The 25374-nt window shown below is 46.2% G+C and overlaps 1 protein-coding gene across 17 annotated transcripts in view; it reads right to left on the reverse strand.

Moving 5' to 3' along the window:
• Positions 1-25374, reverse strand: part of DENND2B (DENN domain containing 2B) — a 176018-nt gene that overhangs the window by 50230 nt on the left and 100414 nt on the right. For 16 of the 17 annotated variants that reach the window (XR_004527917.2, XM_073808580.1, XM_073808585.1 and 13 more), the window contains one exon: positions 3032-3136. Coding sequence is in view for 16 of the 17 variants with exons in the window: in XM_073808580.1 (XP_073664681.1) it covers positions 3032-3111 (80 nt within the window). In the remaining variant the exon portion in view is untranslated. Of the gene's footprint in view, positions 1-3031; positions 3137-6568; positions 6628-25374 lie in introns of those variants that run through there. The other variant, XM_073808583.1, reaches the window with a different exon arrangement.

The raw sequence follows: 25374 nt of genomic DNA on the forward strand, positions 1-25374 counted from the left end.
AGCGGAGCACGGGCTCTAGGTGCACGGGCTTCAGTAGTTGTGGCATGCGGGCTTCCGTAGTTGTGGCTCGCGGGCTCTAGAGCACAGGCTCAGGAATTGTGGCGCACGGGCTCAGTTGCTTTGCGGCATGTGGGATCTTCCCAGATCAGGAATCGAACCCGTGTCCCCTGCATTGGCAGGTGGATTCTTAACCACTGTGCCACCAAGGAAGCCCAGCATGACCATTTCTTAGCAAGCAAGTCACTAAGCTGCTTCTGGTCCCACCCAGGTCATCAACACCAACATCATAAAGCCTGACCTCTGGAATTCAGAGGAGCTTTGAGAATCTCACCTCCCACCCCCAGAAATGGATGCAGCCAAATCTAACGAGCTGGAGTGGGAACAGCCTGTGGGGAGGTGAAGCAGCTAAGGGTGAAGCAACGTGACCCTTTGTCCTCACTAACAGAGAGAAAGGGAAGCCTGCTCCAGGAGACCAAAATATAGCAAAGAACAAAACTTTGGTGGTAAAACGAGAGGTTCACGTTTCCTCCTCCTGCATATCCTGCCAAATCAAGAATGGGCTATAAAGGAAAAGGAAGAGAATAAACTAGCAAAACACTCCTAAGAACCTAATAATGGAATGGAATCTAGGATCTTTACCCCAAACTAGCTTAGTGGTGGCACCAGGTGAAGTCTTATTCAAATTAAGGATATGGCCTTGCAAATACATATCTTGGCAGTTCCACAGGGTCCCATTTGCCCGTCCCCACCAGTTTTCCATGCCCCAAAGTACCCCTGCCCCCAAAGCTAGATACAAATGCCTCTCAGTATCATCAGCTTCCTCTGCCTCCATGTGGATGATGTGGAGGTCCCCAAAGCAGCCAGGGTTCAAAGGCCCAGCTTTCCAAGGTCCTAGCACCCCTGCACTTCCCAACCAAAGTTCCGGTCATACCTGGGAGTCTTTTCTCACTGGAACTCCTGGGCTGGCAATGATTAAAGGGCCCCAGGTCACAGGCAAATGTCTATCGAAAGGTCAGACTAAGAAATCTGAGTGCCAAGGTCATCAATCCAAACTGTAAAAGCCTTGAAAAAAGAGAATGGATCATCCCCCCCCTTTTCCCCTTTTTGTTTTTCAAAATTGTCATCTGGTAGTTTCTCTGTCCACCAAAGAGCCCAGCACCTCGGAGGAGAGCCCTCAGAGTTCACTGACAACTTCCTAAGAACAGTCCCAGATTTGGCTGGGGGTGAAAGCAGCCAGAGAAACCACCAGATGACAATTTTGAAATAATAACAACTACAGTCCAGCAGTAGCCTCTGAGAGAAGACTGTAGCTAGCCAGAGGCCTGTGACTCCATGCCAAAAGCCCAGGAGAGGAGGGAGGGAAGCGGAAAGGTGGCAGGAAGGAAGGGAAGTGAAGACTTGGCAGGGAAAAATGCCTTTTTTTAGGCACATCAGAGGCTCAGATATTTACAAATACCATCCGTCATGTTATGATGGCAAGCAGGCTGGGAAGCTAAAGGAAGAGCAATTTCTAAAAATGTTTAAAACATGTAGGTATATACTCCAAATAGAAACTAGGGTGCCTGTCAGCAGTTCTGATTCTGCTTTGTGACTTTATGTAAACACTGCATCTCCCATCCCGGTCCCCACAAAGCGGAAATTAGAAGAAAAAAGAATACTTGAAGGAGCTGAGGGCTGCTGGGTACAGTAATTTCTAATTCAGGTTCTAAATATACTATTTCTTTTAATTTAAGAATAAAATGGTAAAATCACACACAATGCTTATTTCACCCATACAGTCTCATATAAAAAAAGTTGGGAACCTTAATTCCCAGTCTCTATCTGCCAACTCAGAGGCAGACTGCAGAGTAAGAAATGCCACCAGACTCGGGGGGGAGGGGGGAGCCCAGCAAAATGGTTCCTGAAAAGTAGATAATGGGAGACAAAGACTCTGAGATCTAGACCTGTTTCTGCCTTGGCCACCGACACACCCTGGGATAGGTCAGTTTTTCTATCTGCTTTACCCAAGAGTTTGTTGGTGCCTGCCATCCTCAGCCTCACCCAGTTCAGGGAAGCAAGTATGCAAGCAACTCTAGTCCAGGTTAGACGAGGTGCGTGCGCAGGGGGTGTTCTCACTGGTCTTGCTGCCACAGAGTAGATATTCAATTTGTTTGTCTAAGCCCCAAGCTCTAACAAGTCATAATCTACCAATTTCTGTTCGGTTGGCACAGTCAATCCAGACCATTTCCACTGGGACCAAACTGCACATATGGTGTACAGAATTCCTCTTGCCTCATTCACGCCAGTCACTCCCCAGGGGCCACATCCTATGCCCCATTCTATCAACCATACCTGGATATTAGCTCTGAGTGAACCAAACATCTACCACTACCTCTGGCCAGACGTGACTGTGTGCCACACTCCACTGGACTCAGCCTGGTAACGCACAGCCCAGACCTCCAGGAAGGAACTAGCCCGATCCCAGGGTAAGATGAGCATCCTTCTCATCACTATCCATTCTAGCGGCTGAGGTTCCAAAGGCCAAATCCGCCCAACTGAGATTCAGCAGGAGGGGCTATGAAGGGTACATGGCTTTAATAAAAGAGGTTCTTCTAGGACATCAGCATCCAGCCTTGGCCAAGACCTGAGAAGCCCTGGTGAGGGTTGTACAGCTATCTGCCAGCTCTGGAAGCTTCTACCCCACCACCGGGAGGAAGCTAACATTTACTGAGTGGCTTTTTGCCAGGCACTATGCTAAGCACTGACATATATTATCTCATTTAATCCTCACAGAAACTCTGTGAGATAAGTACTATTATTATTTTACAGATGAGTAACCAAAATGTTAGAGGGCATAAGAAAATGCCCTGAGATCTCACTATTTGGTAAGCAGTTAAAGTTTGGCCCAGATTGTGCACCTCTATGACTGTCAGAATCATCATGATAATCATTGACATTTGGCAGGAATCCTATCCAGGACACAGGTCACTAGGTGTCCTTTGATGTTACCTTCCAGTGAGCCCCATTCCCTTAGCAGTGCTCCCCGACTCACCTGCTCAGGGTCCCTCGAGGGGCCTTAGTGCCTCCAGCTCCGTGGGTGATACTGGAATTCTTGTTGGCAGTCATGGTCATTTCTGCTCTCTGCAAACACAGAGCCCTGCAAAGAAGACAAGACCTATAAGCCAAGTTTCCATGGGCAGCGAAAAGCACCTCAAACATTTCCAGATGACCTCCAAAACTGCCAACAGGGTTTCTGTGGTGGTTAGCAGGAACCACTTTCCCACATATATTTAATTTCATGTGTTACAGATTAAGAGCCTCAAGGGATCCCTGATCTGGGTTGGGGAAGAGTCTGTGAGCTAACAGATAACTTATCACTTCACAGAAAATGATTTTAAAAACTCCATTTCCATCCTGCTTCGTCTCATTTCTTAAGTTAGAGTTTCCCAAACTTCTGGCATGCCATACAGCCTTTATGAATTTTACCATATTTGCTTACCTCCTGAACAATCATTTATTCAATGTTTTTCTTTAATCAACTTGAAACTGACTTACTTTTCTTAAAATAGTTAATCTTGTTCTAAACAATTAATCATTGACAAATATTTACTGAGTGAGCACCCATGTCCTAGGCACTGCCATCCAGCAAAGAATGAAACAAAGTCTCTGCTCTCATGAAGCTTACATCCTTATGGAGGGAAACAGACAATAAGCAGGCACAAGTCATGTGTGTGATACATAAGTGTACATTTGTGTATAATATGTATAGTGATAAGTGGTAGGAAGAAAACATGAAGCAAGGTAGAGGGAAAGTGAAGAAGATTTGTTTTTTAAAATAGGATGTTCAGGGAAGAACATCCTGATAAAGTGACATCTGAGCCAGAAACCACAGTTATGAGTTATCATATTTTTAACATTAAAATATGATAAAATTAATATACTTTAAGGTATTTAAGTATTTACAAAGTGAAAAATGTCTGTACATGTACCATATACAGTTAGCTAATATAGTAACATTATTTTATGCTAAAATAATAAAAGGAAGAAAAATGTTAAAACTTAAGGGTACATCCAGACTGGAAATTGTCTCCTATTTGCAGATGGTATTATCCTCCATGTAGAAAATCATAACAATTCCACTAAAACACTCTTAAACTAACGTATAAAGTCAAGCAAGTTTGCAGGATACAAAGTAATATTTAAAAAATCAATTTTCTTTCTACATACCAGCAATGAACAATCTGAAAATGAAATTTTAAAAATTCCATTAATAATAGCAGCAAAAAGAATAAAATACTTAGGAATAAACTTAACAAAAGAAGTGCAAGACGTATGCACTACAAACTACAAAACATCACGGAAAGAAATTAAAGAAGATATAAATAAATAGAAAGGCATCCCAGGTTCATGATCGGAGAACTCCAAGTTGTTAAGATGGCAAGATTCCCCGAATTGATCTACAGACTGAACAGAATACTCATCAACTGCAGAAATTGACAAGCTGATCCTAAAATTTTGTGGCAGTGCAAGGGACCCAGAGCAGTCAAAACCATCTTGAAAAAGAAGAATAAAGTTGGAGGACTCGCACTCACCAATTTCAAAGCATACTACAAAGCCATGGTAATCAAGACAGTGTGCACAGATGTAAGAACAGAAATAGAAATCAACAGAATAGAATTGAGAGTTGAGAAATAAACCCATACATTTACGGTTAATTGATTTTCAACAAGGATGCTAAGACAATTCAAGAGGGAAAGAAGAGTCTGGTTTTTTTTTTTTGTGGTATGTGGGCCTCTCACTGTTGTGGCCTCTCCCATTGCGGAGCACAGGCTTCGGACACGCAGGCTCAACGGCCATGGCTCACGGGCCCAGCCACTCCGCGGCATGTGGGATCTTCCCAGACCGGGGCACGAACCCGTGTCCCCTGCATTGGCAGGCGGACTCTCAACCACTGAGCCACCAGGAAAGCCCAGAATAGTCTTTTCAGACAACTGGACATTCATATACAAAAGAATAAAGCAGGACCCTTATCCTTATACTATACAAAAAAAAGTAAAAATGGATTATAGACCTAAATTTAAGAGTTCAAATGACAAAAGCGAAGCCTGGAATACAACATAGAGGTAAAGCTTTGTAACACTGGATTAGGCAACAGTTTCTTAGATATGACACAAGCAACAAAAGAAAAAAGATATAAACTGTATTATACTAAATAAAAAACTTTTGTGCTGTAAAAAATACCACAAGAAAGTAAAAAGACTCCCACAGAATGGGAGAATTATTTGCAAATCATATATATCTGCTAAGCAACTTGTATCTAGAATACATAAAGAACTCTTCCAACTCAATAATAAAAAGACATAATCTAATTTAAAAGTAGACAAACAGAACACACCATTGTAAAGCAATGATACTCCAATAAAGATGTTAAAAAAAAGTAGACAAAGAATTTAAACAGACATTTCTCCAAAGATATAAAGTTGGCTAAGAAGCACATGAAACAATGTTCAACATCACTAGTCATTAGGGAAATACAAATCAAAACCACAGTGAGGTATTACTTCACACCACCAGGATGACTCCAGTCAAAAAGATAAAAACAAGTGCTAGTGAGACTGTGGAGAAACGAAAACCTTCATTCACTGCTGGTGGAAATGTAAAATTGTGCAGCCACTTTGGAAAATACTTTGGCAGTTCCTCAAAAAGGGATACATAGAGTTACCATAAGACCCAGCATGATTCACCCCTGGGTATACAGCCAAGAGACATGAAAACATGTCCACACAAATACTCATACCAATGTTCATAATAGCCAGAAAGTGGAAACAACTCAAATGTCCATCAGTGGACGAATGCATTAACAAAGTGTCGTATATCCATAAAATGGAATATTATTCAGACATAAAAAGGAGACATTCCACAACATGCATGAACTCTCATGCCATTTTTATGAAATGTACAGAATAGGCAAATCTGCAGAGACAGAAAATAAATTAATGGCTGCTTAGGGTTGAGTTGAGGGTAGGAGAATGGGGAGTGGCTGCAATGAGTATGGGTTTTCTTTTGGGGGAGTGAAAAAAAGTTCTGAAATTAGATAAACAGTGGTGATGGTTGCATAACTGTGAATATATTTTAAAAATGAATTGTACACATAACACAAGTGAATTTTATGGTATGTGAATTATATCTCAATTTAGATGTTAAAAAAAACTTAAAAAAAATTTTAAGTCCCTTGGAGAATAGATGTGAGAGACAACAGTAATTCACAGTATCTCTAATGTGAATGTGGACTCTGTTCTGGGCCAACAGCACCTTCACAGACGCTGAACAGTTCAGGAACAATAGTTCTCTCACTCTGATTGGCATTCTCATCACCCTGACCAAAATGAAGTGTGTTTGGATGTGGAAGTTAAACATATTTATTTATGGCCACTAATGACCTTAATCCTGGAGGCCATCTTACTTATTATCTTGGTGCAAATAAGTGATTGGTTTCGATGATAAAAAATAAGCCAGACCCTAATTCTTGATATCATTTATAATTCTTTCCTAATTTCAACATGAAATGCACTCTCTCTAATTTCCTTACCTTTATACAATCTCTCAAGGTTGTCGTTTTGGTGATGGTAGTGGTGAGTGAAGCGGGAGCTGGAAGGGAGGAAGAAGCCCGTAGGTGCTAGCAATGGTGATAGCAATGAAACATCCCCCACGATGCTTTTAGAGAAAGAAAACAAACCCTGAGCCTCATTTTTATCCTTCATGAAAAGCCTTCCCGGGCTTCCCTGGTGGCGCAGTGTTGAGAATCCGCCTGCCAATGCAGGGGACACGGGTTCGAGCCCTGGTCCAGGAAGATCCCACATGCCGCGGAGCAACTAAGCCCGTGCGCCACAACTACTGAGTCTGCGCTCTAGAGCCCGTGAGCCACAACTACTGAGCCAGTGTGCTGCAACTAAGGAAGCCCACGCACCTACAGCCTGTGCTCCACAACGAGAAGCCACCGCAGTGAGAAGCCCGCGCACCTCAACGAGGAGTAGCTCCCGCTCGCAGCACGCAAAGACCCAATGCAGCCAAAAATACAATAAATAAATTTAAAACAAAAACAAAGAAAAGCCTTCCCTACCTATTGAGGAAAAAATCTTTATAAACTTAAGTATATAGCATAATGTTAGTATGAGGAGAAGGAAGAAGGGGAGTCAATCCTGCCACCAGAGCACCTGTGCACACCGGCTCTGGTGAGATATTCTTTACCTGCACCAGCCAAGGGCCAAGTTAAGTGCTTGGCGTATGGCTGTGTGTGTTAAACAGAAAGAAGGGAAAGGAGAGGCAGCCTCTGGAAGCTTTCCCAGACCAGTTCTCAGGGTCCTTAGGGAGCACAGTGCTACAAGGAATCAACTTGCTAAGCATCAGCTTTCAACTGTGCCCATGGTAACAACGGTCACAATAATCATCAGAACCCATCATAACAACACTGGACATGCTCTACCAGCTCCGGGGCAGGCCCTCAGGGAAAGGAGAGAAGATTTGTGGAAAGACCAGAAACTGAAATATATTAAAAGAACATGATGAAAAATATATTCTTTCCTTCCCTGAATTTCTGATCTAAAATGCTCTGAAATGCAATCATATACTTGAATATGAGAACACAGAGCCAACTTAGTCAGAAGGAAGAATGTAGATAGCTGTGATTTTTGCTTAGGCCAAGAAGAAAAATCCTGTGAAGATGCAACCAAGAGAGGAGTGGGTCAAAACTACCAGGCCCACGGCATTAGCCCTTCGTCACACTTCTGCAAGAACACAGCTGCTATTCTCAGCAGTGGCCCAGGAGTTGAGGCATCTTGGGCAGGCACTGCTGAGAACCCCAGGAGAGCCTACTAAGTCAGAGATGCTTACTTGCTGTGCTCCCTCCCACCTGCTCTCTCTAGCCAGGTCTACCAGGTTCAGGGAATAATCCAGCGGCCTGAGGAACTAAGGACCAGGCTAACCCTTTACACCTGAAGCGCAGACTTGAGCACTCCGCATGGCAGGCTTCCTGGGGAACACTGCTTCTCCCAAGGCCCTAAGCGCCGCCCCAGGCTCCCATCTGTGCTTTCAGCTTGATTGCTTGGCTAGTCTGGCTGCAAAGAGAGAGACACTCCCAAGGAAAAGAAACACCCACCCGGAATAGAGCAGAGAAGCCAAGAGGATGAGAGGTGTTTTGCTAGCTCCCAGGCCCATCAACGGCAAAAACTACATGTTTGGAAAATGAAATTGTTCAATTAGCATCTACCACCGATCACGAATTGCTCAAAACCCCAGCTCTGACAAATTACAGGCAACTATCTGAAGAGTTACAACCCAGAGAAAGGAACAGAATAAGGTACCACTAGAACTTCTCTACAAACTCTGCATCGAGACAGAGACCACAGTCCCAGGTTCTCAAGGTGCAGTGAGAAGGACACCCAGCCTGGAGTCAGCCCAACCCTGCCTCTAGCAACTGCTGGCCAAGGGTCATCGTACACGTGGGTTTCGAGGACTCAACATTCTCTCTATAAGAGCAATAATAATGACATGACCTACCTCACGTGATTCTTATTCTGGCACACTGAAGCTTAATAAACCATTTTTCTTCCAGATCATGCTTCTCTACGTATTTGGAAGGCACCCTCTCCATTCCCAAGCTAGATTCATTTTTCAGACTCCCCGGCACTGCCATCCAATCCATTTACTCTACGCTAGGCACTGTGCAAGGTACTAGGATATGAAAATGGACAGATACAGTCCCTGCCCTGGAAAAGCTAACTGTAAAGGGAGAAAAGTGAAGGAAAAAGTGGACTCTATGAAGGCCTTATAGAGAGGTGACATTTGAAAGTAAGCCTTCACCTGTTTGTTACCCATGGTAAAGAGGACTTAAGAAAAAAAGCAAAGGCACATTTATTATCAAAGGTGCTGCTAGATTCTTTATAAAATTATAATAGCTAAAGTTATAAGCATTTTAAAGGATTAAATCATTTAATCCTTGTGACAACCCTACGAAGTGGGTACTATTATTATTTACACGTTACCAAGGAAACCAAGGTACAGAGCAGTTAAATCGCTTGTCCCAAGTCACACAGCTAGAAAGTGGCAAGGCAGGAATTTGAGCCCAGGTGGCCTGCACCAGCGCCCTTGCGGCTCTGAGTCAGCACTCTGCATGGCCTCCAATCATCTTGCATTTCAGCTCTCACCATCCCATGACGTAGTGATAATACAGGCCCAATTTTCCAATCAGGAAATTGAGATTGAGAGAGATTAAATGATTGGCCCAAGATCACTCACCTAGTGAAGGAATAGGGCAGGACAGTGGACTCAGCTCTGACTCCACTGTCCACTTACTTTTCTTAACATTGATGGGGCTGCTTGTTAAAAATGCAGAATCCCAGGTCCCACCTCCCCCTCTTGAACGGAGCCTAGGAATTTGTATGTTCAGGAAGCACTTCAGGCTAGTGTTACACGCCTGTAAGTGTGAAAACTTGAGTACCACAATGTGCTGAGGACTTGTAAAGGTATGAAGGGTCACTACTGACCATCCTCCCAAGAGTCTGCCCAGCTGTGAGCAAATACAAGATGGACACTCGGTCCTCTTCCTCCTCCCACCCCCCCAGCTTCTTCCACCTGCACAGACCCACCGACCCTCAACAAAGGAGAAGGCATGTCACAGGATCCAGTGAAAGCATTATCAATGTCTGCTCTAAACAGTTCCCTCAGTCTTTGTTGTACTCTGAGTTCTTGTATCTCAGAACAGCTCTTCCTGCCACCCACCCCTGGTAGCTAACAACCGCTTTCCTCACTTTCCCCTCACTTCCAAACTCCTGGGAAAAAAGAGTTTATACCCGAAGATATTAACTGGTGGTTTGCAAGAGCAAAAATATGTTCCATTTGGTTTTCCCTTCATTTTTTTAAAAAAAGTTGAATTGGTTATCAAACGTTTTAAACATTGGGTGAGTATAAATGAAATGCAAATAAAAATTCAGATTCTGGCTTCTCTTGAAAAATTAGAAAACCTGCCATCACCGTCTGCATTTCTATATGGCAGCAGTTGGCAGTCCAGTTAGATGTAGCAAGCTCTCTCCGATTTACCACTGTCCCTCCCCACCCAACGCCTACAGGCGGCCAGCTTTGCTCAGCTCTGTGGCCTGACTCTCCCAGTCAGCAGGTGAGTGCTGCGTCCCACGTCCCGGCAAGGAAGGGGTAGGGGGCACTGCCCTGGGAGCAGCCACACAAAGCCTCCTGGAGGGCTGGGCTTGAGCAGTGCAGGGAGGAGCCTATGCCGGCCGCTTGAAACCCTCCATCTACTGCCCTCGCTGCCACTGGAGGAAAGACCCTCTGGAAGGCTCCCTGCTGTCACTCAGGCCAGCCTGCACCTTGCAGCTGTCTCTCCAGCTCCCTCAGTGCTCCCTCTCCCTACCATCCAGTCTCATCACCCAATCCACAGATGCTCTGCCCGGGTCTGAGAAGGGATCCCTTAGAGGTCAGTCTCTGAAGGGAGCTCCTTCTGAGGGGTGCCCAGCCTCTAAGAATGGACCTTCCTATCCTAGAGCAAAAAACTGTTTCCCCTCGTTAAGTGATATTTCTAAACGTCTGTATGGTACTTTTCCACAGGCCTAATTTCGGACGTGACAGTATGCCTCGCCCCTGAGGAGGAGACATTTGAGCCCTGAGAGCGCTGAAGAACAGATGCAAGTGTTTGGAGGGAAGCCTCCCGTTCTGCTGGGGTTAATAAGGTCGCCACTGAGAGGAAACACAAACACTGCCCAGCACCCTACTTGTCTGGTCTAGGTAAGAAGTCAGGAGCCACCCCCCCCACCCGCCGCCGGCAAAGGAAACCTCTAAAGCACATGAGAGAATTTCTGCCCACGTCGACATTCCACTGATCTCTTAAGCAATCTCTGGTGCGGAAGTAATAGCTTAGGAAGCAGCCCAGAGGGAAGGAGAAGGTGAGAAAGGGAACGGAACTCTGTGTGCCCCGAGAACCTGGCTTCAGCCCAGTCCGGCTCCGTACAGCTGTGGTCTGACTGCCCTGGAGTCAACCTGCTACTCACCCTGCCCAGGGAACACCTACCAGACTGTCCTCACCCCCTCACTGACTCCCTCCTGCTGCCCTTGGTCATCTAGGCCCTGCGGCAGGCCGAGCAGAAAAGGATCAGACTGGCAGCTCCCCCAGAGGAGGGCCTACGTCTCTCATTTCTTCCTCCAAGAGTCTCGGCAACCAGCACTGGCACCGCAAGTTTCAGGGAGGGTCATCATTAGAGAGAGTTCCTTTTAAGTACCCAAACGAGAGTTCTCGAAAGCGGGAGCGTTTGATTCTCCCTTTCTCTCCTGCAGGTGTCCTTGGACTGGGCCAAGGCGGGAGGCGCCTCATTTACCTTTCATAGCTCTGCCTGGACTGACAGCTCAGGCTCTGCTGTCGCGGCTCACCTGCACAGCCTTCCTAGGAAATTCAGCCATCCCACAGGTCCCCTGACATCCTGGCCCGCTCTGCCCCACGCGGCTGAGAAAGCTGTAGGGCAGTGCTAGCTAGTTCTTCTCCATGTTTTGAACAATCCTCAGTACCTGGCAGAGACTTCTGCACATAAAAGACAGGCAAATAAACGTTAACTGATGGCAAAAGAGGGCCCCCAAGGAGTCAAAGGCCAGGAAGACACAGGGCCCTAGAAATTCTAGCACTGGCCATATCCTTTAAGGTGCACTCTTCCGCTCCCTGAAGTCACGGCTGCAATAAATCCAGTGAAAGGGAGGTTTCCAGCTGTAGGTGCCACCCAGTTGGACTGTCACCAGCAGGCCTTTTCCTCCCAGCCCTCAGCCAATCCTGTCTACCTCAGGAGTTTCAATTTCCTCACAAATGCCCCTATTATCTTCCAGGGTCCTCCTGCGGTAACAGTTCTCATCCAACACACCCATGAAGAAAGGCTGCTCCTGGGAAACCTGCCTTCACCTCCACGCTGGCTTTCTCCTCCCCCACCCCTCTTTTCCCCGCTTCCTTTCCTGACTCATTTCTCACTGGTTATCTGCCCACAACCTTGTCTTTGGTTCTGCTGTGCCTAAAATCAAGGGGTTACACAAGGGAAAGGGGAGAAAGTGGGCTCAGAGGTTGGGTGGGTGGGTATCAAAAGCTGTAGAAAGGGAGCCAGGAAGGTTTTTCTCAAGTCTGTCCCCTAATTCCCTCCAAAGTTCCAGACCCCTTTTCTCCGTCGGCACTTCTACATACCTGGTACCTTGGATCTTTTCCATTCCAGCCCCAAGCTCTGGGGCTCTAGGTCCAGAAAGCCCTTTGAGCAAAAATGTTGAGGGGATTATGAGCCTGGTCAAGTGGAGAGGAACCAAGATTTGTTTTGCTGGGAGATCAGAAGAATTGCTGGGGGTTTTTACAGGTCCCTGTGAGGCTGAAATCTGTCTCAACCAGTCACAAAAAAGATGATTTTTGTTGTTGTTGTTGAATAACAACCAGAAAAAAATTAAGCTCTCTTTCCATCTCCTGACTGTCCACTTATCACTCCCACATCCTCTTTCCCAACTCTCCTCCCCAAAGAGGTCTTTAAGTTTGGGTTTTCAACCTCAACCATTTTCAATCCCTTTTCCTGCCAGATGGTCCTTCTCCAGTTCAGTACAGATTCTGTGGAGGTTTGAAGTTGGGTTTAAATGTTTCCTGAAAGCCTAAAATGGGGTGAGGGCTTGTTAGGCAATTCGAGGCCAAAGGAATCCTGGTTGCTTCCAAGTTTAAAAACCTAGACATGGCTGTTTCTGCCAGTCTGGAAACTCAGCCTCTCAGCGAGCGGCTTAACCCAGCTCTGCCAGGACGATGGAGCCCGCTCTGTCCATAGAACGGAGGCCTGCCCCACAAAGAGCCCTGCCCTCTTTCACCCTTGGCAAGAAGAACCTGGTGGGTCCTGTACACATGGTGATGATTCCAAGGCCACAGACCTATCTCACACCAGTGCCTTCCCTCTGCCAGTCACAGCAGACTAACTGCCATTTCCTACACATGCCAGGAGTGTTCATGCCTCCAAGCTTTTATTCAACCAATTCCTTCCATCATCAAGTCCTCCACCACCATTCTTTCTTAAATATCCAGTTCAAATGTTGACTTCTTTCTGAAGCCTTTCCCAATCCTACGTCTTGACCTCATTCTCACCCTTCCCATGCTCTCCAGCCTAGCTGAACTCAACCTGACTGATGGCAAGATGCCTGCCCTGCTCCAGAAAAACACACCACCCACAAGCCAACTTTCTCAGAAGAGGACTAGGAAATAGTAAGGGCTAAAGGGACTGGGCAAGTCTGAATGCCTCCGTTTTCCTACCTGTAGTATAGGAAGAATACTCTACCTCTATAATGAGAACTTGAAGACCAATGAGAAGCCATGTATAAAAAACAGAGGATACTCAGAACCAAGAGGGAACATACTTGAAGTCTCTGGCTTTCCCCCAACTCTCAGCCTCAGGACTTCTTTTCTTGTCCTCACTCTCTTAGCTCTTACTCTGTTTCCTATTTCACTGAGAAAATAGAAACAGTCAGAACAGACCCTCAATAAACTACCACCATCACATTTACCCACCACCAGCAACAGGGCAGATCTTGTCACTGCTTCTGCTCAAAACCCTAACATGGATCCCAATCACTAAAAGTAAGAGCCAAAATCTTCACCATGACCTACAAGGTCTTCATCATCTAGGTCTCTATGAGATCTCTGACCTCATTTCAACTACTCTTTCCCTTTACGTTTTCCCCACCAGCCACACTATCTCCTTATCATTTCTTCAAATACACCAGGCACATTCCAACTCCGGGCCTCCAAACCTGCTGTCCCCTGTAACTTGAACATACTCCCCCAAGAGAGCCTGCTCCCTCATCTCCCAGGTCTTTGGTCAGACATCATCATCTTAGTGAGGCCTTCCCTAGATCACACTAAAATTTAGTGTTAAGAAATTACTACTAGGGACTTCCCTGGTGGCTCAGTGGTTAAGAATCCGTCTTCCAATGCGGGGGACGCAGGTTCGATCCCTGGTCAGGGAACTAAGATCCCACATGCCGCGGGGCAGCTAAGCCCATGCGCCACAACTACTGAGCTTGTGCTCCTCAACTAGAGAGACCGCGTGCCGCAAAACTACAGAGCCCACGCACTCTGGAACCTGCGTGCCACAACTAGAGAGAGAAAACCCACACACCACAACTAGAGAGAAGCCTGCACACCACAACAAAAGAGCCTGCATGCCTCAACGAGGACCCCGTGTGCCGCAGCCAAAAATAAATTAAATAAATAATAAATAAATCTTTTTTTTAAAAGAAAAAATTTTTAATGAAAAAACATTTGCCACCATTTCAGAGTGGCTCTACCCGGACAGAGTGAGCAGGCTGGGGGCTTCACTGTCCAGGCCCATCTTCCAAGCCCACCAGCCTTCCCAGTTCAGAGTCTGACCTACCCTCAGCAAGCACACCCACTCAGAAAATTGAAAAGTGGGCCACATCCTATGAACACCCAAAAGATTCAGGGCAGGGGTGGCTGCAGCCCCAGAACAACTGAAGTTGCTCTCTGCAAAGATTGCAATGATTTTCCTATTATAAAATGCAAAGATCCTTTCTCTGGGGCTTAATGAATCAGAGGACCTTCCTTTCCTCGTGTCTACTGTTTGGGACACTACTGATCAGCCCTCTCTGAAGCACTGTAATGTAGTTAACTCTCAATCTGGAGTACGGTCTCTGGGGGTAGCATTTTACCATCTGCCTGGAGGATCCTCACGCTCATCAAAAGAGGGCACAGGTTAAGAAAGGTTGGGGGAATATTGTCAGAGAAGTAGAGAGAGACAGGTGTGGCACCTAAGACTTTTATTTGTTTACGTACTTGAAGCCTCTGAGGGCATCTTCCCAGCCAGGCCCCCATGCTACTGTGCTATACTCTGGTCCTTGCCCTTGAGCAGCTCCCCATCCTGCCTGAGACAGACAAGTAAAGAAAAGATTCTGGCACATTGTAACAAGAGCTGTGATAGATGTATGAACACAGAATTCTGAGAGCAAGGAGAAAAAACACCTAATCAGATGGACAGGACGGATGTAGGGGAGGGCTTCTGGAGGAGACAAGAAGTAACACTGGGCTGAGTCTTGCAGGACTTGTGGAAGATAAAGAAGGCAGAAGAACACTGCTGCAAGCAGAAGAAAAACCATGAACAAAAGCCAAGGAGATCTTAGAGCAAGAACAGGACACAAAAGGCAATAACCATAGTGGAAAACATTGATAAATCAGACTACACTAAATAAGAACTCTGTTCATTAAAAAATGCCACTTAGAGAGTGAAAAAAGAACCTTTGGAGTGGGTACACAGGTTACAGAACTCAGCAGATTAGGAACATTAGATACACAGAGGAAACTTATCAAGAAGTAGAGTAACTCTCAAACTGCAGATCTTGGCCAGATCATTAGGGCTGAATTTCCCTTTGGATAAAAGTCTCAGTTTTGGAAGGGAGTAGAAGAAAGTGCACATACACAGCCAGGCTCTGCTAGTTCTAAGTATGCATTTATCTCATTTAATCTAGCTGTCATTATCTCTATTTTACGGATGAAGAAACTGAGGCTCGGACTTCCCTGGTGGCGCAATGGTTAAGAATCCACCTGCCAATGCAGGGGACACAGGTTCAAGCCCTGGTCTGGGAAGATCCCAGAGCCACAACTACTGAGCCCGTGCACCACAACTACTGAAGCCCACGCACCTAAAGCCCGTGCTCCGCAACAAGAGAAGCCACCGCAATGAAAAGCCCGCTCACCGCAACAAAGAGTAGCCCCCGCTCACCGCAACTAGAGAAAAGCCCGCACGCAACAACGAAGACCCAGTGCGGCCAAAAATTAATTAATTTTTAAAAAAGAAGGAAACTGAGGCTTAGGCTAAGTAATTTGCTCAGGGTTTCACAGTAAGTGGCAGACCTCAGAGTCTAGAGAGGTTGGCACTGAGCCCTCTAATTGACACCAGAGCACATAAGTCCTCCGGTCTCTGTCATATCTTGTGACAGGAAGCCATCCTCCAACCCAAGCGTGCCCCTGCAGCCCAGCTCTGTCTGTAAAGAGTTAGAAACGGATATTGGCAGTAGTCTCATGCCCGGCCCCCAAATGCTTGGTGTTAAAATCCCATTTTTCTTTAAGCCATCTAGTTCAGAGGGCCCTGAATCAATTAAAAATAAACGTAAGAGATGCTCCTCTCTTGCTGTTCTTCAAGTCTTTTCTCCTTATCATTCTTCCCCACCTAGGGGACCCTGGTCAAAGAAAGGCCTTCCCCTAACAATGCAGTCCAGCTGGAGCTGAGACTGAAGGTAAGGGGCATCTGTCTGTCCATCTATCCAACTTCTTTAAGGGTTATGATGGGGACAGAATTTGCCTTTTTCCTTCTTTAAATAAAGCAAGTGTTACTTGGCTTCTGTGGTTCTCAAACTGTGTGCTGAGGTGCCCTAGAGCACCGCAGTGAACTCACAGGGGTGCCGCAAGATATATATTTTTTAAATTAATTTCTTTTTTTATTGGGGTATAGTTGTTTTACAAGTTGTGTTAGACGATATTTTAAATTTTTGAGGGAAACAAGACCAATATCCAACATTTGTTTGGACACCCCGCGAGTTCAGTTTTAACATTAGATTGCACTACATTCTTTTCGATGATGTCATTTCTTTGTGAAGCTGGGTTTTCAGCAGCTGCTGTGATTAAAAAGCAATAACCGTGTGAAAAGCAATGTGGAACAGGAAATGGGATGGCAGTATTCAATCTGATTCCAAGATGTGAGATGTTGTGCAGTGCCCAGTACATCCCATAAGTTAGTAACTGTGGTTATTTTAAGAATGAAATAAAAAATGTTTGTAATTGAAATTGATGCACAATATTATGTTAGTTTCAGGTGTACTACATAGTGATTTGATATTTGCATATATTATGAAATGATCACCATGATAAGTCTAGTAACCACCCGTCCCCATACAAAGTTATTACAATATTATTGACCATATTCCTTATGCTGAATATTACATCCTCGTGACTTATTTAATATATAACTAGAGGTCTATACCTCTTAATCCCCTTCACCTATTTCACCCATTCCCCCAACCCTCCTCTAAAAATATTTTTCCTTTCAATTTATATACATATATTTTTCAAATGGCTACTCAGTTATCAGGATATAAGCACTTACTAAATTGTTTACACCTAAACACTTAATAAAAATAAGGTATCTCTTTTGGCCTCTGGGCACTGTGAAAAATTACTAAAACACTAAAGGCCCACGAACTGAGAAAGTTTGGGAACCTCTGGTAGCAGGTGTTTTTTTAAGTCTCTGTGTCAAGGAGTCAAGGAGGAGCTCCCAGGGCAGGCCCAACCCTGCCCCAGAAGCCGGCGGGCAGCTAGCACTCAGGCCTATGGACGGCACACCCAGGCTTTCACTGCAGCTGACAGAAGAGCTGCCCCTCTGCCTGAAGAGATGAGGCTGCACAGTAGCTCCCTCTCAGCCCAGAGGCTGTGCACATCTGCCTCAGCTGTACCCCAGGCTCCCGGGCTCCCCTCTGAACTCCCTCCCTGAAAAGCTCTATTCAGTATGGACCTCATGAATAAAACCCAAGCCAGCCCAGAAGCCAGCAGGGGACTTCCACACACACTCAGACTTGGGCAAAGTCCACAAACCAAACCATTAATCCACTGAGGGAGGGAGGGATGGGAATCTGGGAGACGGCTTCCACTGACAGCCCATCCACTAAAAGGCCAACTGGGTTTTTTGGGTGAAGATTTACATGAAAATAACGCCTTTGTTCCCCAGGGGTTTCTGGCCCTATATACTCCCTCCCTCCATTCTTCCCTGAAGTCATAATCCTCTGTTGGTGACATCACAGCTGTTGATACAATAGCCAACTGTTATGATGTCACAAGACTCAACTTTTGTCATTTTCAGTGGGGAGTGGGGTTAGAGAATGTGACAAAGGGCTGGAATTGAATAAGGTTATAGAATTGGAATTTGCTTTTTCATGCTAATTTCCCTGGTAGCGAAGGGCAGTGACTCAGAAAATGAAAGGCAAGCAAGCCACTGGCAGCAAGGCTGTGTGTAGATTCATCTACACCAAGGGGAGAGGGATGGCGTTAGGGGGGCTAGGGCAGAAAGGAGACAAAAGTTTTCAATTCCAGGATTAGCCAAATATGAAGATGTTCTCAGTCTGGCCAAGTTCAGGACTTTCTCTTTCCATTATCCATCATCTGAGCCCAGGGTAAGCAGAGAAAAGCTGAACTGCAGGAAAGGCTCCAGGCTGGAATGTTCCCTGGAAATTAATGTTTGGGATACTGCATTGGGTTCTGGACTCTACACTGTCCAAGGGATAGGCTCTGTTTGGACTGCATCCTGAGGACAGTGACCAGAATGGAGAGGGCACTCAGAGGCATGTCACAGGAGAAATGACTACAGGAACTGAGAGTGTTTACCCTGGAGAAGAGAAGGCTGCGGATGGGGGAGGCGGATAATTGCCTTGAGAATTCTGAAAGGCTCCCATGTGAAGAAGGGACTACATATGCTATTTATGGTCCCCCAAAGAGACCTCAGACAATGAGAAGATCCAGAATGGCCAATATGAGAGAGAACTTTTTATTCTTAAATTCCAGTTAGAGACTATAAGTTTTTTTAAATTCTTAACTTCTTACTTACAGGCGAGGCTCTTGAGGACAAGACTGTCTTGGTCACTTTAGTGTATACCCCAGAATTTAGAATAAGTGGCACATAGTAAGAGCTTATTAATATTTGTGAAATAAATGAACAAACGAAGCAAGGACAATGGTCTGCTGAAGTTGGTGCTTACTCATTCAATAAGTAGTTTTGAATCCCTACCACATGCCACTCACTCAGTTAAGATGCTGGGGATACAAGGGTGAAAGAAGCGGATAAGGTTAGTCTTCCCTCTCCCCCTGCTTTGTAGATTAGCACAGATGGCATGTAAGGTCCCTTCCAATATTGAGACTCCTTGATTTTTAGAGATGACTAAAATATTTTAAACTGAGAGCAAAGAGGACCCCAAAGGCCATAGATAAACCCTACCTACCACCGCTGCTGTTATTCACAAGCCTGGAAATCTAGACCAAGCTAAGGTTGCCTTCTCGACTGGGGAGGGGCCTGATGTTGAGACAGCCCTGTGCTGGGCCAGACCAGACCAACCAGACTGGGCGTTTTATCAAAGCCTCCCAAGCACCCTAGACAAGACACAGTAGGCTCTCATGTGAACCTGGGCTCCCTCAGCCCAGCAATAAGTACGTATAGTCCAGTTAGGTAATATGAGGTATTTCAGATACCCTCACTTCTCTAAGGAACTTAAAGTTTCCCCAACAGCCTCAGGGCAATTATCCTTCTAGGGGCCATCTGAATGACAACATAGTCACTACAGAACAATTTTCAAGGAGATAATTCCAAGATCTTCTAGGCTGTGCTAGGGATACAGGCTTGGTTCCAACTTCTGAGGGCATAAGAGTACAACTAAAGGTAATGAAACAGATGATTTGACAATAACGATATACAATATACCAGAGACACAATACACACAGACATTATCCTCTTCAGGGTAGTCCTTAGAGGCCTGAATGTTTATTCCAATACATTCTCAAAACATTCCTGAAATTCCTGTTTGGAAATTGCCCTCAGAGACTTTGGAACATTATCTGAATTTTCTCTGAAGGAAAATCTGCATCCTTCAAGGGTGCTAACTCATTCAGAGCCATGTGGCAAAAAGGGTGCAAACGAGAGAAAAGCATCTTGGGTCAGAATAAGCAGTATCTGTCAAGTATACTGTGGAGCATACTGTATACTGATCTCAAAGGGGATGCATACCGACACTGTCCCAAATCTCCACTTTTTAGAGTACAGCTGTATGAGTTCACAGGGCTCTCTGAGTATCTAATAAACCCCAAGAACATCCATAGAAAACTTCTAAGAACATGAACTTCTGTCTACCCTTTTAGGATGTTCACAAGCTCCCAAAGTTCCTCCATAGACTCACTGTAAGAATCCTTGTCCTGGGCTTCCCTGGTGGCGCAAGTGGTTGCGAGTCCACCTGCCGATGCAAGGGACACGGGTTTGTGCCCTGGTCTGGGAGGATCCCACATGCCACGGAGCGGCCGGGCCCGTGAGCCATGGCCACTGAGCCTGTGCGTCCAGAGCCTGTGCTCCGCAATGGGAGAGGCCACAACAGTGAGAGGCCCGCGTACCACAAAAAAAAAAAAAAAAAAAAAAGAATCCTTGTCCTAACCAATTTTACCTGCCCCATAAGTGCACAGGTAATTCTGAATGGAGGCCTACAGAGCTCAGCAGGTATGCCAACACTGGGCACTGAGAGAGTGGCAAAAAGGCACCCTGCTTCCATGAGTCCTTGCATCATTTTTTCAAACCTGGATGTCAGCAATTTACAAACTACTACACATCACAGGCCTTCAGGAGTGTTAGAAATAGTTAAATCCAAAAATATCAGACTTACAAATGCCAAAGATCCTGAGACTCAAATGTGACATTTTCTAACGTGGTTTGTAAACTGGTGCTGAAGACAATTCCCAAAGAGGAATCAAATCTACCTATGGTAACCACAGGTGTTTAGCCGTGTAAGTGCACATATGAAGAGCAAGCTATGGTCACAGCACAGATTTTCTCCCCTTCCCTAAGTCCCCAGTCTCCCTGTGAAGCACAGGGAATATGCCTCCTGCCTTCTTCTGGGCCGGCCAGCATGCCTACCAAGCAGCTCCCGACACACTAAAAGCCACCCAAGTCACATCTGGCTCATGCCATTGCTCTCTGTAATGAGGTATGACATGTATCTAAAGCTCTTGTATATTTTCAGATTTGTAGCCTACAATTAGGCATTTTTGAGGGATGTAGCTAACTACAGTTCTGTTCAGTGACCTGTAATTATTCACACAGGCATCACGGCCAATCCAGGCAACTATCAGGCTGAAGGAAGGCACTCTGAGCTCAGACCTCACGGAAGAGGCTGCTCAGCTCTAAGGAGGCCCAGAGAACACTGGTTAGTGACGGGCCTCAGGGGGCCACATTGCTCTTCCTTGGCTATACACAGATACACTGTCCTCTCTGTCCCCTACACCAGTCTTCCTCATCCACTGCCTGGCTCAGCACAGCTCAACCCCAAGCCCAAGGAATGGCACAAAATTGTGCCACAAAAATGTACCGCTTTGCCAGACACAATCTCCATTACCAAGGCAATAGCAATTTAAAGCAATTTCTCAAACTCCCTACAAATCTCTCACCTGAGGAAAAACGGGTCACACCCACCAGGCCACAGAATCCTGCCGTCCACTGCTGTGCAGCTGGGCTGTGGCAGCTGACATGGGCCACCTCTCTGAGCCAAACTCTCTGCCACCCGTTGCAGTGGCCTCACTGCTCCCAAGAGCCCAACAGAATAATTCTCCCCCTTGCAAACGCCTACCACCATGCTTCCCCACTGCTTCCCTGGCTAGAAGGGAAGGCCTGGTTAGCCCTCAAGATCTGTCTCTAGTGATATTTCAGATATATATTTAGCTCCATTAAGAACTGGTTTCTTGATTCTTTAATGGAAGCTCAAATCCCGATTCTAAATATAACCAAAGATACTGCCACTAGCCAGCCCAGTGCGCTGTGAAGTACGACTATGGCCCACGCTCAGAGCGGCATGCACGTTAAGTATGAGCCCAATAGCTCAACCACAATTCCTATGCAAGTTACCCTTCTTCCACAGCGCTGGCTCCAAGTCCTTCAGCGTGCTTTATACTTTTCAAAAATACTTTCACATGCCACCTCATTTGAGTCTGCCAAACAAACCCCAGAAGTTAAATGCAATAGGTATTTTCTCTCCTTTTTACAAAGAAGACAGGCTCAGGGAGGCTGTCTTGCCCCAAGGTCACTCAGCTAGTAAGTGCAGAACCAGGTCTAGAACTACTTTGTAGCTGTGCGACCTCAGTTCTTCATATGTCAACAATTAATAGCGGCAAACTCATAGGGCTTACTGTAAGAATGAAAGGGCTCAAATACGAAAGGTGCTTGGAATGGTGTCTGGTCCACCGTGAGGACTACGTTATTACTGTTGCTGTTGTTGTTATTTTTAAGAGTACTATTACCACCACCACCCAGAACCCCCAGTTCAAAACCTAAAGCTCTTTCCTCTCCCTCCTTCTGCAACTTTGCAAGGATTACTCAGGAGGCAGTTTCATCTAACCTTGAGTGAGTCCAGACCCAGTCCCTGCAATTTGCCTATGGAATCTGGAACTCACCGGGCCCTCTATCTTACCACTCCACAAACTTCTCCATGCTTTTGGGTGCATACGCATACACACATATACCACCTTTCTGCAAATCTGACTCTCTAGTCTCCTGGCCTCCGATGTCACGTATGCTATGTTAGCCACCATTCTGTGGCTCACCCTGCCTGCAGTACCCAACTTTTCATTCACTTGGTTCCTCCCTTCAATAATCAATAACGAGAACCCGACTCTCTACCAAGCACTGAGGGGAATATACCTTGCCCTCCAAACACACCAAATGAAAAGTGCGGGAAGAGTGGGGTGCACAAGGGGAGTGACAGCACAGAGGTGCCAGAAAATAACTCTGAGGGCAGCACAATAGATTTCAGAACAGCAATGCTTGAAATGCGTTTTAGAGAGTGACTAGAGTTTTCTGGGCAAAGGGAGAGAAGGACATTCAGAGCTAAGAGAACAGCATTTACACAGGGTTACAAGGCAGAATCATACAGAATATGATAATCTCACACTGCCACCATGCAGGGGCTGTATGTGTGTGCCCTCCTGTGTGTGTGTGTGTGTGTGTGTGTGTGTGTGTGTGTGTGTGTGTGTGTGAGAAAGAGAGAGAGAGAGAGAGAGAGGAAGACAGAGAGAGGGAAACAGAAAAAGAGACAGAAACAGAGACAGAGAGAGACAGAAAAAGCGAAGAGAGAAAAATTAGATGTAGGTGGGTGAACCCATACTGCCTGGGGGTGGCAGGCAGCCGGGACAACAAGCGTCACGTCTGCCTTTCCATAGTCTGAGTGGCAATCTCAACTCCCTGGTATGCTTACAGTGCACCAGTCTTAAATGCAAAATCCTCTAACAACTGTTTTCTCTTTCCTTCTGTCTTCCCTCCTTCTAAAGATCTGTTTATCCCAATTCTCATTTCTGCCCCGCTCTGAGCCTGACTTTTAGTGCCAGTGCTTTTACACAAATCCAGCTTCACATCCTGAGTGAAATATAATTTCATAGGAATGTAATTCTGGAATGATCTCATTGAAAAAGCACACCCAGCAAAGGCCATGAGCAAACTTCAGGCCAGCCCATTCACACCCAGAGCCAAGGAGATTGCAGACCCCTTTCCCTTAAATGGACAATGTGCCTGGGGCCCAAGCAAAGCACACCAGCTGCCCACGGATATTATTCTGCCCACAGCCAGCCTGCCTGCTGGCAGACCAAGGCCTGGGCCCACAGCAGTGACCACCACAAACCATTCTGCACCGTACAAGGACAGACCCAGGAGAGCATCCAAGCAAACGGGCCTTACTGCACAGACGTTCCCCATGCCCCCTTGGGAGGGCTCTGGCTCCAGGCCAGGAGACACCAGCTAAAACTATTAAGACCCCCACTCCCCATCACATCCATGCCAGGCAGAAGAAGGCCCAGAAGCCAAGCTGGTAAGGATCCTCTCCACAGCTATCTGTCTTCCCTACCTCTCTGAAACTCAGCTGCTATCCAACTCTATGGAGACAGTCAAGAAAGTAGGGCATTTGACTCTGGAACCAGATGGCAAAGCCAGGTCTAGCCCAGTCCGGCAGGCTGAGACAGGGTAGAACTGGGGAAGAAATAATATACTCTGACGGACTTTCAAAAACTCTAGCTGAAAAATCACTAAGTTGGAGTCTTTGGAAAAAATGTCCTTACTCCAAATCTGTACCTCACCCCCAATGAATCCTCATAAAATGGACCAGAAGAAGAGGAAAAAAATGAATGGCTTGCAGGGTCTACAGGAACTCTATGTACTATTTTTGCAACTTTTCTGTAAATCTATAACTCTTCTAATATAGAAAGTTGATTAAAATTAATGGTTTGTCATGCTTTCCTCTGTAAGGAACAATGGGAGAAGAGAAGCGCCGGGTATAAATTCCAACTCTACCTCCACCAGCTACGAAGCTGTGGATGAGCGTTCTAGGCCTCAGTTTCCTTAAGGATGAGGTGGAGATGACAGCGTTCTCGTGCAGGTTCAATAAGGCCTGCAAAGGCCTTACCACTGCCCAAAATGCTTTCTTCCTGGGCAGTAGCAGTTCCTCAGTTCAGTCAGCCTTCACCGTGGGTTCTCGGCGACTGCAGTAGGAGGCCCTACCTCCACTCCACGGCCCTGTGGTCTTTATGATTTACAGCCTCTTCCACACATGGCATCACACTTTAAGCCCACAGTAATCACCCAAAGGGCTGAAAGCCACCTTACAGCGAGTTCCAACTAGTGAAAGCTCCCCTTTGTTGACAGAAACATGTTCTCCTTCCTGCTTTCCCTTCCTCCAGTAGGATCCAATGTCACTGCCAGGAGCTGAACTACTTTCCTGCGGTTCACAGGGGTCAACCAGAAGGAAAGGCAGATGGTGACAGAGCTGGGCTCCCAGTTCAATCAGCCATCCTTGGCAGAGGGTGGGCAGGGGAAGAAGTATGCTCTCCAAGTTGCCACAAAAGACTCTGCACCCCTCAGCAGCACCACTACCCCCAACAGCTCCCACACCCTCCCTGCCCCGTGCTCCCCACTAGGCTCCACATGAAGCTGGGTTGATAAACTACAAATCCGCCAAGTTAATGGGCACAGCAAGTTCCCCAAAGCCAAGAGATAAGCCCCCAGGTCAGGCGTGAAGTTGCGCCCAAGCCCTGGAGCCAGGTTCTCAAGCCTCAGCCACCCTGACTCTTGGCTCCATGATGTGCTGTCCACTTTCCCCCAGCAAGACTGCGGTGAGTGGACAGAGGCCCCATCCTGGTCTCATAAGTGGATGGGCTGGAGGCCAAGGAAAGAATCAGGTGAAGAAAGGTATGGCTCTGATGTCACATTATCTCTTTAAAAATCACTCACAAGGATATCAGGTCCTTAAAAAGTCTCCTAAAACAAAGGAGAAGGCTAATCTCACCCTGAAATTTTAGTGTCCAAATAAGGGAGCAGTCAGTGCTAGAACTGTTAGCTTGCTCCAACTTTGAAAAGCCCTGTGAGAGAAGCAGTTCCCAGGCTTGAGATTCCACTGACAGGTTGTAACCCCTCGAAGCACTAATGGGTACATTCTAGTGGCTAATTTCTCTGACCTTCCAGATGGCTGTACTGGGGACACACCCCAGCTGAGGCCCAAGGACATTAGTTCCTGGCAAGGAGTATGCAAAAGCTCAGCAGCCCAGCC

This window comes from Tursiops truncatus, chromosome 8, assembly GCF_011762595.2.
Source record: "Tursiops truncatus isolate mTurTru1 chromosome 8, mTurTru1.mat.Y, whole genome shotgun sequence".
NCBI lineage: Eukaryota > Metazoa > Chordata > Mammalia > Artiodactyla > Delphinidae > Tursiops > Tursiops truncatus.